This window comes from Dermacentor andersoni, chromosome 10 (genome assembly GCF_023375885.2).
Source record: "Dermacentor andersoni chromosome 10, qqDerAnde1_hic_scaffold, whole genome shotgun sequence".
Classification (NCBI taxonomy): Eukaryota; Metazoa; Arthropoda; class Arachnida; order Ixodida; family Ixodidae; genus Dermacentor; species Dermacentor andersoni.
In genome coordinates, this window is record NC_092823.1 from 66,001,772 (window position 1) to 66,016,937 (window position 15,166).

At 44.3% G+C, this 15,166-nt stretch overlaps 1 protein-coding gene across 1 annotated transcript; it reads right to left on the minus strand.

The window, feature by feature from the left end:
• Window positions 1-303: 303 nt before the first annotated feature.
• Window positions 304-13,689, minus strand: LOC126543975 (leucine-rich repeat-containing protein 57). The gene is made up of 5 exons (XM_050191148.3): window positions 13,431-13,689; window positions 13,143-13,278; window positions 7,858-8,126; window positions 2,947-3,132; window positions 304-692 (listed from the first exon to the last, which is right to left on the minus strand). Exons 1-5 carry the CDS (start codon window positions 13,509-13,511, stop codon window positions 651-653), a joined length of 714 nt encoding a protein of 237 aa, XP_050047105.1. The 5' UTR covers window positions 13,512-13,689; the 3' UTR covers window positions 304-650.
• Between the last annotated feature and the right edge of the window lie 1,477 nt (window positions 13,690-15,166).

The window sequence follows — 15,166 nt, forward strand, 5'->3', positions numbered from 1 at the left end:
CAGTGTCTGGAAACATCGCCTCTGAGAGATCATTTGCAAGCTGCCTCATCCACGCCAATTGAGCAACAGGCACTCTGAACCTGTTCCCAGATGCACCAGATGTTCCCTGCACCGCGGTGGCACCTTGCCTGCACCACATTACAGTCGAGGGGTCGTGGTGCAACAGCACACTTTTGCACAACAGGGTAGAGGCCTGCTGCATAGCGCACCGCGAACTGGTGCACGTGGTTGCAGTGAACCACACGAGAGTCAGGCAGACTTAGTTCTGCTACGACCAAGAAAAGCACACACAGTTCCGAGAGATACCTGGTTATTTACAATATTAGAGCGTTTAATAAATATAGACAAGCGACAACACCGTAATTGATAAGGCGATTTAAGTGTGACACGGTGTCTGCCTGCACAACAGTGAGCTGTGCGTGGCTCTAGGCTACATTTTTATGGTGCTTCCTTTCCCAACAATGCCTCTGGTGCTTCTGGAATGACTACTCTGGCAGGTGGTTGTCCAGATAATGCCAATTTTTTTTTTCTTTCTGTCCGCAGCCCTGCCTTGTCTCCCTTGAGTGAGGGTTGCAGGGGAAGTGCGGGCTTGATCAGATGCTCATCTTTTCTTGGCCAAACGATGGAGGTTGTGGGTTCCCTCTCAAAGTTCAGAACATCTTCTTCTTAGTCGCAGTGTAGCGTTCCATGTACTGCAAGAAAACATTACATGCTGTTAACACTGTGAAGCAACAAAATAATATCTCACAATACCGTGTTCTCTTCCATTCTAGTCAATTCAGAGACTAGATCTTTACTCCAATTCCTTGATACTGAAGAAACTGTGTAATCTCAGATGAGAACATGAATAACTTACCAGGAAAACATGTAACACACATTCTATGGTTCTTTCTAGTGAACAAGGTTATACAAAAAATCCTGTGCTGCATACTGTTCATAATGTTCATACAGTGGACAAAGTTCTTCAGCGCTTTTTTTTTTGTCTAAAGTTTGTTTCACAAAGAGTGTGCGTCATGGTGAATTCAGTGATCATAAAAGTTCCCACTAGTTTCTATAGATGGCAGTACCAGTTAACTTCCAGTTATGAAAAAAACAAGGGATTGCTGTTTTTGTTGTTTATCACAAAAATGTTGTGCTGGTCCCCACAATTTGATTAATCTTGCAAATGCTACTTGCATGATAGCATTATTAATTATGCAAAATAACTTAATGCTCTGTGCAACAGGTGTAAAACTTACTTTTAAATGTAGCTTCCTTTCTATACATTTTTTAACTTACCAGTTCAATGGTCCTTGTGTGCCTTAAAAAAGCATCTCTTCCAAAATTTGACCGACTAGAATCGAAGCGTGAAGAAGCAGTGATTAAAATACATGGTAATCAAAATCACAGTAATTTTGGCACCCATACCGTCTATATTTCATGAAGGAAGAATGGTCTTGTGGTTACCCTATTATCTGTCACTAGAATGTATTGTGAAGATGAGCGGGTTCAGTGGTGGAACAGTGATGCGACGTTCCGGCGCAAGAAATGGAGCAGGCAAAATGCTGATTTGGTGGAATGATAAGCACTTTTGGTGCAATGTGGAATGTACATCTATACATTAACTGGTCTCTATATTAACTGAAGTAATTAATTAATATAGTGGAGCTTGCTTTATGCTCATGAATGTGTCATTCACGATAAAAATGAGCTGCACAAAACAGAAGAGAACTGCAGCACAAAACAGGACCATGCAATGGCATTACATTGAAACCTCCGCTGGGGAGAAATACTACAAAAGAACGAAAACAGCACGTGGGGGGAACCAGTGGCGTCTGCTATATCTGTGGCTATGGCTGCTGTGTTGACCCGCAGGATGGCGATGATCGCGTGCGTGAACAAAACGAGACGTTCGTTCTTATGCTCCTTTGATGCAGGTTTGGTGCAATGTTCAGCTAAAATGCCATTCTGGTGAAGGATGGTGCAAAGGCCTGCTTTTGGCACAATCTGGCACAGTTGTTCCACCAGTGCAAGTTCAATCTCAAGTGAGGCTGGTTTGGGCTCAAAGCAGATAGAACAATATCTCCTCACACTAGGGCTCATCTCCGTTTAGGAGCCATCTAAGCTGTACAGTAGTATGCTGCATGAATTACAAAACAAACAACAGAATGAAAAATGATAGATGTGATGTTAAGAAACAGGAAAACAGCAGTATATGAACTAGCAAATGCTAGTAGCTGATGCTCTAGTTGAGATTAAGAGGGAAAAGAGTGGAGTTGCACAGGCCATGTAATGCTGACAACAGGTAACTTGTGGTCTGCTACAATGATAAAGTGAGCACGAAGGGAGGCAAAGCGCAGTTGAGAAAAGCAAAGGATTTGGTACTGTGATGAAATCCAGAATGCCAGGATGCAGGCAGCCAGCTGACTCAACAGGAGTAATCTTGCTGGGAGAGACCTGGGCTGGTATAATGTAACAATGCCATTCTGCAATGTTATTCCGTTTTTCACTTTTTCAGTGGCCGAATCAGCACCTCCAGCTACTCTATCATCAAGATTAGCCAGTTGTGAGTGGTGGATGATAAGAAAAATGCTACAGATCACAAGTGTGCTCCAAATAAGGTCGGTCGGGGCATACCGTCCAGGGTCATTGTTTCGCTAATGTTTTTATATAGTATTTCGAAAACTGCTGTCTTTTTGCCCAGTGATACAAGTCGTCTGGTTTTCCTCTCATAACCACCAGCCAATATAGCATCAAAAAATGAAATTGAGTGAAAGTAATCCTTACATTATCCCTTCAGTAAACTTTTAGATTATCATTTAATAATCCCTTCACACTGCAGTGAAAACAGACACACTGAAGACAAATGAAGCTACAGTAAACATCTATTACAAAAGTAATATAATTGGGCAAGTTGATGGCTACGAGACTCATTGCTGAGGATGAGCTCCCGGACGAGTCACTCACCGTCTCATAGCCTTCCTTCTCCTGCAAGTCCTTGAGCTCAAACAGATTGCCCTCGACAGCCAGCAGGGAGACATTGGAGTTGGTCAGCAGCTGTGTTGGGATGGAGTTGATCTGGAGGCAGTTCTCCTCCAGCCGCAGCACCTTTAGCCTCGGGCAGTTCGCTATGCTCTCAGAGATCATGGACACCTGCATCATTAGCAGAGAAAGCTTCGTCAGGAGTTCTTCTCCGGTGCTCTGGTGCTTCCAAAAGTAAAACTGTACTCCATATCAGCAATTACGTGCCGTACAGCAAAGGCTGGAGCTCACGCAGGGGCTCTGCAAGTATAATGGATGTGTGGGTGTGACGTCTCAAGGGGCTCATGTCGCATGGTGTAGTTCACCCTCTCTCTCATATATATATATATGTATATATATATATATATACATATATAGTTACTATACTTAATTGCTTTTTATGAAAGAAGATGTTATTAACAAAATACAAAAAAGCAAGATTTATTTAATGTGCGGTTAATTCTTGTGTCCAGCACTGTTTAGAAAATTTGCGGATTATGGGTTCATTTATGTACAACATATGCAAGAAATTTAATATGTTCTTCAAATGATAAACTATCACCTCATTCGGATTTTGAGGAGGCCAGAACTAAGCATGCAGGTGAGATGTTCGGTAATTTGCGCTGCCTTTATCCTCTCTGGCATGCCCTGGGGAAGAAGGCAGGAGTTCCATCGTAAGCATTTTGTGCTCTATGATGGCCTTGCTGAGGCTCCTCGAGTTGCTACTGTCCGTTTCTTTCTGCAGTTTCCTGGGGAGCACGTCAGCTGTGTGTATCTCCTTGAAAGGGATGTGGGCAATGGTGTAATCGAACTCCAGCAGTCTCATTCGGAACCGTTGAAGATGTGGACTGACTTCACCCAAGCGGCTTGTGGTCTGCATGGAATTCTTGCAATGCATGGAATGCATTGTGTTCTACATGGAACTGCAAACCTAGCAGGTGGGAGCGGAAATACTCGCAGGCCCATGTAACTGACGATGCTTCTTTCTCTGTTTAGGCATATTGTGTCTCTGTGTCAGAGAAGGATCTTGAAGCACAGGCAACTGGGAGCCTACAACCTGCTGTCTCTTGTAGGAGGACTAACCCCAAGACTGTACGATGATGCATCTGCAGACACCGAGATGACTTTAATGGTTGTAGTGGGTGGGCACCGGTGCCATTGTCAGTGCTTTTTGGTGGCACTGAAGCTCTCTTGCTGAGGTGTAACCCAGCACAATTCAGCATCACTGTGTAGCAGGTCAAGTAGCGGTATTGTGAGCCACGAGAACCCTGTGAGAAATTTAGCCAGGTGATTGGCCATTCTCAAGAAGGGCCTCACTTCTGTTATATCTGTTGGCGCTGCTAGCTGACATAGCACATTAACCTTCTCTGAGGGTCAGCACTGATACCGTTTGTCAGTACAATGTCCAAGGGATCTCATTGACTGCTGGCGTGGTATGCACTTTCCTGTGTTTAAGATGACACCAGTCTCTTGCAGGCGCTGAATTACTTTGTGCAGTCGAGAGTTATGTTCTACTTTCGTGTGGCCAAACACAATTATGTCGTCTTGCAGACGTGCTTGGCAGTCCAGGCCTTCTAGCACTCTTAACATTTCCCTCTGGAAAAATTCAGGTGCCGTGGAAATTTCGAAGCGCAATCGGAGGAACTGAAAGCAGCTAAATAATGTCGGGAAAGTGGTGTACCTCTGGGACTCAGGTGCCAGTGGAGCTTGCCAATAACTGGCTCTTGCGTCAAGCTTGCTAACCCATATAGTTCTGGCGAGTATGGCCAGGCATTCATAGACAGCGGGCATTAAGACTTGTTCTCGCAGAATATTCTTGTTCAACCCTGAGAAGTCAATGCAGATTCTCAGTTCGCCTCCTTTCTTTTTTGCCACTACCACACATGCACGCCACTCTGTGCCCTATTTGGCCTTTCTGATGACACCCAGACTCCATTCTGACTCACGCTTGACACTGGGCAACATGGGCAGAAGTAATTGCCTTGGGCATGTGATAGTACAAGACTTGGCATCAGGGAGTATCATTATTTTGTATGGAGTCTTGAGAAGGCCCACGCCTGTAGTCAGGTTAGAGTAGTGGCACAGAATGTTGGCTGGGTCGCTGAGCTTGCCTGTGCACTCTGCGACTTCTGGAAGGCCTGGTAGGAAATCCAAGAACTTGATTGTGGGACATCTAAGAAGTGTGTTGTGCAGCTTGTCTATCACATAAATTTCTTCTCGACTCAACCGACCATTCCAGCACAGGGCTGAATTGAACAGTCCAACCATTGCTTGCCTTGTTCTCGGTAGAGGCTTGTTGGTATAGCAGTTACATCTACACCAGTGTATACCGAGAACTTCGTTGGCAAGCTGTTGACTGTCACACCAATTTTCCATGGCCCAGTGTCCTGTTGGTCAGTTAAGTGTCCCAAGGAAACCTCTTCAAAAAGAGCTTCGTGTGCGCTCTTCCTGTTCAGATTTTTGAAAACGGATAAGCATACAGTGGCAAAGTGTCACTTTTGCCACAGGCACTGCATGTTTTGCTACTCGCTGGGCACACAGTGCGTGATGGTGGGTGCATTGTTGAACCACACCACTTGCACGTCGGCACAGTTTGATCATGCTGTTTTTTTTTTTGGAGTTCCAATTTTACTTTCCTTTGCTCATCGAGAAACCTTGCATGGCATCTACGGCTGCGGGTGACTGCAGCTGCGGCCATAGGCCTTTTGGCTGCTGCTTGGTTGTTTCCGTGTTGTGAGCAGAGGTTATGGCGGCTTCCAGCACCTCTGCTCTTCCAGAATGTGATACAGTACGCTCTGGTCATGAGCGCGATGCTGGGTCGACCTATCGCACATATATGTCACCCCTCTCATTCAGTGACAAGTAGGCTCAGACATGCGATGCCATCCATGTAATAAGTATGTTATATGTTGCATCATGAAAGTATGACATCAAATTATGTTGCGCATACCTACGCTTCTTTCAGATGTGACACACTACTTTTTGGCCACGAATGCAAGCAGTGGGCAAAGTCACTCTAGTTTTTGCAGCATTGCCTGCTATGTGTGAAACTGAGTATAATAATTCTGTGACATTTTCATTATGTCTGATGTCGTGCGGACTGCAATCAGATTAAAGGTGGACGATGGAGGGGCCCTTCTGGCGCTTTCTTCCAGTTGGCTGCTGTGACCTATAGCTCTTGTTGCACTGCAGAGTACTGACAAGATGGAGCATTAAGCTAAATCGTAGAGTTGTACACTCCTAAGCCACAATACTACAACTATGCAAGATGCCATAGAGCGGGGCAATTCAAATTAATTCCGAACATTTGGAAGTAGCAAACATTTTCTTTTGGGGGGGGGGGGGGGAGAGGGGAGGTGGCATGCACTTGACTGGGTACAGATAAATTTTGGGAGGAGAGCAGGTGACCGGTGTGCAGCCCGTTCTCCCTCAGGCTATGCCGGTGCAGCTTGTCATTCTTTACCATGCACTCATAGCTCGGCACACCAAGTGTTTTTGCGTCCTAAATTTATCGGAATGTGACCATCACAACTGGGAATCAGACTCCAGGGTGTCTATTATCAGCAAAAGCCTCGAGTTTGCAGGGAATCTGCAAGTTCTAGAAAATTCAGGGAAGAAAGAAATTTTCACCCCAGTTTTCTTCAATCAGGGAAACTGGTACTTATAGCGCTCGTAGAGGAGCTAGTGGTATGCCAGAAGGAAGTGTTCATCTGAATTTATGCAAACCGCCAGTGAAGGTGCACCTTTTGCTAGTTTTGCAAGTTTGAGGAATGGCTGTGTGGTAGTACTAGCATCATGAAACACACAGTTCAGTGAAACATTCAGTACATTCTGACGTGCATCTTAGTGGTGTATTAGCTGAAAATTATAGACTGGCATAGTAACTTGGCAAGTTATAAACAACCGTAATTTTTCTTCTAGATGAATCACCAGTGTTACGGACTGCCAGGAATTTTTCATAGAATCACTTGGTGAAAACCTGAAAAAATCAGGGAACTTGAAAATGTCAATGTAGTAGACACACTAAACTCGCAAACTCGTGCTCAGCATTGGCATATCACAACCACAGAGTCATTGTGGCAGGTGCTGCTGCCTAAATGATGCATCGAAATGTACAAAAAAACAATTGCAAGTGGGTGATCTTGTGTTCAAAGCACACTGCATTACTTACTGAGCCACCATGATTTCCAACAAGACGCTGTCGCTCACTAAATATAAGAACTTTAATACTCCGCTCATTTGGTCCACTTTGAATTTCCTCTCATACCTAGGGAACTTGTTGAATGAGTGGCCTCTACACACAGTAATATGTAAGCACAATGTAGATGGATAACATGTGATGATGATTCACAGAGCTTACTGATACAAATGCCACAATCACCATAAAGTGCCAAATAAATGATGGCGATTGGTCAAAAGAATCTGTTCCTGGGTTAGTTGGTACATTTTCTTGAGAACAGAGTTTGTGCAACGCAAATAGAGAGGACATAGATGAACACTATGATGCACACAGGCCCGCTTGTCTACATCGTATTTGTTCCAAAGTGTCCTCTCTATTTGCGCTGCGCAAACTGAGTTTTCAAGCGACTGGTCAGTTCAAGAAAACTGTAATAGATGTACACACCCTGATGTGCTTGCATAAGCACATCAGGGAAAAGATGGGTTTCCTTCAGGTATCACAATTGCATTTTGTTTTTGTCTCACAAGCAAAGGGCCTCTTAATTTCTTTTTCCTTTTAAGTATTTCAAAGATCTCACCTGTGCGCTGTTGTAGTCAGTTACGAACCACCATCAACCAGTTAACTTAGCCCAGATTACCACATTTGTGCAACCTGATGGTGCTTCGCTTAACACTCACCTGGTTCTGGTTCAGGTTGAGCTCCGTGGCATGCACATCGCCAATAAAGTCTGGCACTTCGGATATCCGGTTGCGTGAGAGATCGAGCACGTCGAGATGTTTGAGGCCACAGAAGCAGTGCGGAAACGCGGAAAGCCGGTTGTCACTGAGGTTGACATTGCGGAGGTTGCCGAGCTGGGACAGTGTCTCGGGAAGCCGCGTTAGGTGGTTGCTCCCGAGGCTCAATGTCTCGAGCTTTTTCAGCTTGCACACGCTGTCTGGTAGGGACGCTGCCAGAAAAAGAAAGACAACACAATGTGGTTTGTTGAGAGACAAGGCAAGCATGAATGAAGTAAATTAGAAGTACACTACAGTGACACCAAAAGGACCATAAAGAATTTTGAACTGTATCAGCAACTTTTGCTTCAACAATACCACAAAAGCTGCTCTTACATATGAGACAAGGCTTGGTAGGCCAAGCCAAAAACAAAAAATATGAGTGCAGAAGCCGCTTTGAAGTACATGCACAAACTCACTGCAATGTTATAGATTTTGATGATCTCTTGCTCGGGCCTTATTTTACTTCTCTCTTCTTTTTGTGGCACATTTTCCAGCTTCCCTATTCCATCAAAACTTTTAAATTGTTCATAACTAATTTACTTCATATTTCATGTGCATAAACTTAGGTTACCTCTTCGCTAAGCAATATATATGTATTTGTCATTGCTACAAATGGTATGCTCTGAAACAAGGAAAATTATTTACTTTATGTAGCATTCTTTGTTAAAAGGACACATACAATTAAATAGACTTTTTATGTCTAGACTGATGATACAATCCAACAAACAACAATTGGAAGAAATCAATGAAGGAAAATTTATTGATGGAAAATTGATTTTTTATTGAAGGTCAGTATCAAGTCCCACCAATGCCGTTTTCGAGGGTGCTTTATTTGTACCACGCTAGCCCAGAATCTGGAAGACACGTAGGATTTTGGGGCACCTACAACAAGCTTGTAAGAGATTCACATGGCCTCTTATGAAGGAAAAAGTCAGTCAGTACATTTGTTCATGCCATATTTGTCAAGTCAACAAAGCAGCCTATGTACACCATGATATTACCTTGCCACTCGAACGTGCCCTTTAAAGTAATACACCTCGATTTTGCAGTGTAAATAAGAAATGAGAAGGAGTCTGAAAAATACAAGGTTTCCTTCTGGCCATACAGGAATGCGTCAGGACAGTCATTACACGAGCAGGAAAAGAAGATGGAAGTAGCGTCATCTCTCGCCTCGAAAGGGAGATGCTTGAGAACTACCAGGATGATTGTATGTGACAACAGTCCAGCGTTCAAGAGTGAGAAACTAGCAAAACGGGCTCGAGCCCACAATATATCTATCAAGTTCTGTGGGCCATACCATCTTGCAGTGAATTAGCTCAGAGCGGGCAATAGGCGATGTGAAAACGTGCACATCCTTAGGTTGTACATCAGGATGTACAAGAGTTTCCCTGATAAGTGGAAATGCTCTTTAGAAGCAGCTGTAAAATATCACAATTGCTCCTACACCAGTGGCCTGGGATGCTGTCCACAGTTCGCTTCTTCAGGAAAAAATCCTATTTTACAGGCATACCATGAGGTATGAAAACCTCAAGATTGGCGAGGAGAGGAAAGCTAAACCCTAGAAGGAGAGGTACTGTAAATGAATGAAAAGTAATTTTGGCAAGAGACATCACTTTGACATGACAGATATTCCAAGTCACTGACCTTGTTCTAGTTAGGAAAAAGAGATTCCAGTGCCAAATTTTATGGTCCTTACTCTGTGACAAAGACAGCCACCCAGAAAGGAATATTGAAGACTGTTTGGTACATCTGAATGTGGCTCAGTTGAATGTGCTTCAAATGGAAACATATTCAAGTATTACCCCAGGAGGTTTTAGCAAAGAAAACCTGGCAGGCTGAAGCAGTATGAGCCTTCGGATAGAAGATGAAGTGCAAGAGCTTGAGGAGGAGAGAAAAGGAGGATGAAGTTTAAGTAAACAAGTTGGACGCCAGTTCCACAGTAAAGCGTTAATTGTATTATGTCCTTTTAACTAAGAAAGCTACATTTTAAAGTGCTTCAAAATAAACCATTCTGAAAAGCAATGTGCAGCACCAAAGAAAGTTTTTCACCCATTCTTCCACTGCTAGAGCAAGTCCTGAAGTGTGCGAAATTTCATGAACCACGGAATGACCCAAAGAGATTTCAAAAGAGCCTGCTTTCAAAAGAGCCAAAGCTTTCAAAAGAGCCTGCTAAAAGGGGTCCAAAGAGTGCAATTTTGATAATGTGATCTTTGAGTGCTGACAAAGTGCTGCCATTTATGTAGTAGAAGAAAAACTAAGTGGGTGCACTTCATTCGTCCATTTTGAAAATGAGAACATTACTGCGGGTGAGCTGAGCTCGTCCGAAGCGTTTCAGAGGCTAATATTTTATCCCTAAAGACAGACAGTATTGCATCCTATAGGAGCCAAGGACCTTTACCAAGTCACAAAGGTCCAATTATGAAAAAATACTTCGAAGACATCACACTAATATGCCAGTGTCGGGTTTCGTCGCAGCATTCAAAAATGGAACTTCAACCTTCATTCTCTCTTCCAATAGCGAGCCTATTACAACAAAATTAACGAAATGATGTTTTGAAAGGTTACTTTACCAGTCTAAACTGATTTGTTTTTCTCTTGAGTGTTGCTTCAAGTTAACCTTTTAAAGGTCTCAGGCGAGCTGAGCTCATTACTGGCCAAAACTAGTTTTTCAGCTACCTTGTTGACTACTATTTTGGAGCTGTTAGAAACGTTTTTGATGAGCCAAGCATGTGGAATGATTTCACTGTTACCAATGGGTGGAAGAGATGGCTGCACGCGTTATGGCGAGTGAATACCCTTGTCAAACTTCTTGGGGGTTTCCTGTGCCCGCACAGGAGGCACGGAGTTTATAGCTTAGAATTCTTAAATTCAAGGACATTTTTGGCAACATGTTTGGTCAGAAGTGCTGGGAATTAAAGAGTCAAGCTGGATTGCTAGATTACACACCTAGAGCAGCAAGGTCACTTTATCCATGACCAGATTGCTTGACAAAGTGAGAAAAGGCGAAAACACAAAAGATGGTTGGCGCCTCCATGTTAGAGTTTCCACGGCAGATCCTTGTGACACTACAAATTTTGCAAACACATGATTGGGGCCGGTTGATCACTTCTCGACACAGAAGGATTACAATGCACCATGAACATGTCAGACATTCAATGCAGCAAGCTCTGAAAACATTCCAGGTGCAAGCACAGCACGAGTATGAGAAAACAATTTGAAATCTCTGATGCCACCCTCACGTACTGGTGCTGCAGTCCTTGCACAAAATTTTAAACAGCAGTACTTGACAACATGGCCACAATTAGTACTTGACCGGGGTAGTTGGAGAAGTATGGGAGAGGCCTTTGCCCTGCAGTGGGCGTAACCAGGCTGATGATGATGATGACTTGACAAGGGGTTGACATTCAGCCTTGCAGGTATGATTCGGCCTGTTACTATACTATCATAGTAACTAACAGGTTTAAAGTGCTCGAGGAGACAGGAATGAAGAGGGAGGACAGTGCACATGATACCCTCCTCGCACCAGTTTTTTCATATGCCTTAAACCTGTTAAATAATGTGTGTTTTGTCTTTCTTTCTCTGCTAGTAATTAGCCTTTTTCTACAAGTAAGTGTGTATAGAGTTCTGACGAAATACAACAGAAGTACAGAAAAAAAAATTCAGAAGATAGAAACGACAAGACAGAGTGCTACCCTTTGTCTCCTTTCTCATTCAGGGTTTTTACACTGCCATCACACCTGTTCACTAACTAGCTTATTAGGAATGCTGCTACTCTGAAGAAATACTTCATCAGAATGAACCAATTTAGTCGTGCTCTGTAGTGTCCCCCTAAACAGCTGCTAAATTCATCATTCCAGAGTCAAGATCTTATATCGCCGGCCCCCGACGAATGTCCTGCAATCTATTACTTGAATGCGACTATGGCATTTATGCATATGCATGCGTGCGCATGTATGCGACTCTCTGTCAAACAACATTTGTGAAAGCAGGGCCTTTACGAGTTCCTGTCTTCGTCTCGCCGTGCTGCCGAAGATGCCTCCAAGCACCAACTTACCAGCGAGAAATTTATCTGCTGATTAGCGATGATAGAACTGAAGGTTCAACACAAATTACACAACAGGCGTATAGCAGTAACGGCCATGAGTAATTCAGAAAACAGGATAATGCATCACATCTAGGGTGCTATCCAAAATGATGCACTTGCAAGTGCAGTGTGCTCTTTGGTTAAGATTTTTTTCACTCCTAGCTCTGTCACAAGAGACACGATGCAGAATGATGAGGACACATGAGAGCACAGCTGTTGACTGTTCTTACTGACTAGCTCCAGCTCAAGGTTTGCTCAGCCGACTTCAAAACAGTGCTGATGAATGAATGCTGCAAAATGGCACTGTGGCACGTTACAAGCCACACCGTGTACTGAAAATGTTTTTGCTCCCTAGACCAGCTCCAGTGCGCAAGTCCAATCATGTGAAGAGAGCACTAACCGCGATGTGTCTGCTTGTCATACCATGCATGCTCCATTGTGCAAGAGTAGCTCATGAACCTTTCCATTATCAACAGCTGCTGATTGCAGTACAATGGCAACAGCAGCTCTTCCGAAGCCATGTCAATCCTTTTCTTTTTCTTATTGTGCTTACATCTGTGTACAAATGTTCCTTGTTTACCTGCAGACGAGAAAGCTGGTTATTGAATGCAATTTCGCTGCGGCTCAGCGTTTATGCCTGCTTGTTGGCCTCCTGTGTCAGCTATGTCGTCTACGCACTGTTTTCCAATATTCCGCATCAAAGCCGCCTCGACTAAATGGCAATTAGGTACCTGTAAATGTAGCTCTCGGAAGCTTTTCGGCAGCACCTTCGTCGAGTGATACGTATTCAACTCCGGCAGAGTTTGCGAAGCGGCCCATCACCGAAGTCAAGTAGTTTGTTTATCACGTCGTTGGCATGCATAGCAAACGTTGAGACAGAAGTTTGTTAAAGATACATATAAAATATTAAGAAAGAGACTCGTCGAAAGTGAAAGCGGCGATGCGCCCGCACCACAAAAACACTCCATGTTGAGTTGCTTTATGGTAGCGTTACCTCAAAGGCCGCGACTGCCATAAGAAAGACGAAGAAAGACACGCCTAGCTAGCTAGACAACAAACATGTAGCAACTCTTCGTCAAAGCTAGAACACGACGGCACTTACCGATGCGGTTGTTCGTGAGCGTCAGGTGCTTCAGCTGCTCGAACTTGCTGATCGCCGCCGGGATCGACGACAACTTGTTGCCCGAAAGGTCCAAGGTCCGCAGCACTCCCTCGATGAGGAACAGCTCTCTTGGGAACTGCGACAGGCAGGACAACGCTCGCTTACTTGGTGCTGCTCCTCTCTAGGCATCGCGACAAGGCGTGGACTGTATCACTTTCAACATGAATTTTCTGGCTTGCGGTGCACTTGTAATGCGAGTTATCTACAAGCGAACACGGTTTCACTTACCTCTTTGAGGTTGCTGTTGGGCAGCGTACACACGCCCGTCTTGCCGGCATTCTGGATGTGGGGCTTTATCGAGTTGCCCATCTGGTATTACGCGGAGGCAGAGCTGCTTTCCTTGCCTTTATGTTACACGGTAAGGCAGCGCGATTAAAACATGGCGAGATGGCCGCACTGTTTCGCCCAGGCGCTCCGCGTCGACTGCCACCAATGCTGCCACCACAGAACACCGCGTGAGAACACTTCTTTGCGTAGCTGACCACGGCTGGCTTTGGCTGTGACCGGAGAGTGAGAGCGCAAAAGCTGCTGAAACCCGAAAGAAGGTTTCACATTTGGAAGGAAATTATTTTAATTATTTTTACGTACCATCACCTGCTCTTCTTTTTTTTAATTAACCTTCTCGAGAGGCAGTAGCATAAATTTTTCGCCATTGTTTCGCCTGTAGATATTATTATCAGGTTTACTCGCGTATTTCACTTTCCTCTGGATTATCCCTCCCCTATTCCTCAACAGCGGTCATACCATACGTACCATACCAGACCATACCTTATGACCATACCCATACTATGATGGTTAGAAGTTTTTGGGCGACGGCTAGCTACAACTAATGAAGGAGCACAACAGAAACAGCCACGAACCTCAGCAACAAAATCCAGGTTGCCAAAACGACTGTTAATGCACATTGTATGGAAGAAATAGGAGTTCTCAACAGACATCACTAGAGAAATTGCACCTAACTGAAACTAAAAGTCGCTGATAAAAAAAAAAAAAAAAAAAAAAAAAGGTGTGTAGCAAGGTTCTCAAGGCACAATTCAGAGCGCTCGGCGCAGTTTTAGCATCTTCATTCGCTCCCGCGCTTCGTCCCGTTTCGTGTTCTGAGACTTAACGTATATAAGATGAAGCTTTCTGAACACATAGAACTTAACGCTTCTATTCTTAAAAGCTGTTTTGTGTTCAGGTCAGCCAACAATTAAGGCTGCCCTGAACAACTTTTATCCAGCTTGGTAAGCTGGATAAAAGATACAGATCCATAAAGCTGCCGCTTCTTACTTGTTTCACATTGAAGCAGTGGATGAAAATATTTTTCACTGATGTCACCATGCAGTGCACGCATTCAGCTCATCTTACGCGTTGTTAGGAACTGCCGTTTTCCCTCACCTAGGGATCTAGGGAGGACGGAGTGTTTATAAGCAGCTGTTTGTCGGCTGCTAGGGTGTGCTCGTGAGCTGTACGCTCTAGAGTCACTCAGTGACTCTAGTACGCTCGTGCTCGACAAGCAGTGCGCTGGGTGCTTGGAGCTTCGTGCTCGCTAGCAGTATGCTTCGTCTTGCATGCTCCATTTGGGCGTCACGCTAGACTGTCGAATGTATCCCCTGTTTGAATGTAAAAATATGTTAATAAATCCTGCTCGCCTATTCCTGTCCCCCAAGTTCCTCCCTACTACCTCCAACCCTTACAACTGGATGCCTGCGGCGAGATCGTCCTACAACTCCTACACCGGATGGCAGCGGTGAGATCGGCCTACGACTCGTAGAGCAACGGCAGCTCACGGACTTTGGGACATGGTGACCGACCGGTATCCCTATCAAGTTGGAGGCGACTTGAGATTGACCACCTCTTGCAACTGACTGGACACGGCGGAGAAGGACTGGTGTTATGGTGCTGCTTGAGTGGGTAAGCGATTGGTTTTGGCTGTAAGATTTACCAGGCTTCAATTTCTCTGTGTTTGTAGATTTGATTCG

Bases quoted from the DNA above. Each gene is read 5' to 3' on its own strand.
- LOC126543975 (XM_050191148.3), bottom strand. From the start codon at position 13,511: ATGGGCAACTCGATAAAGCCCCACATCCAGAATGCCGGCAAGACGGGC. The intron at 13,279-13,430 runs GTAAGTGAAACC...TGCCTGTCGCAG, and splicing joins CCAACAGCAACCTCAAAGAG to TTCCCAAGAGAGCTGTTCCT. The intron at 693-2,946 runs GTGAGTGACTCG...GTTTTCTTGCAG, and splicing joins AGAAGGAAGGCTATGAGACG to TACATGGAACGCTACACTGC.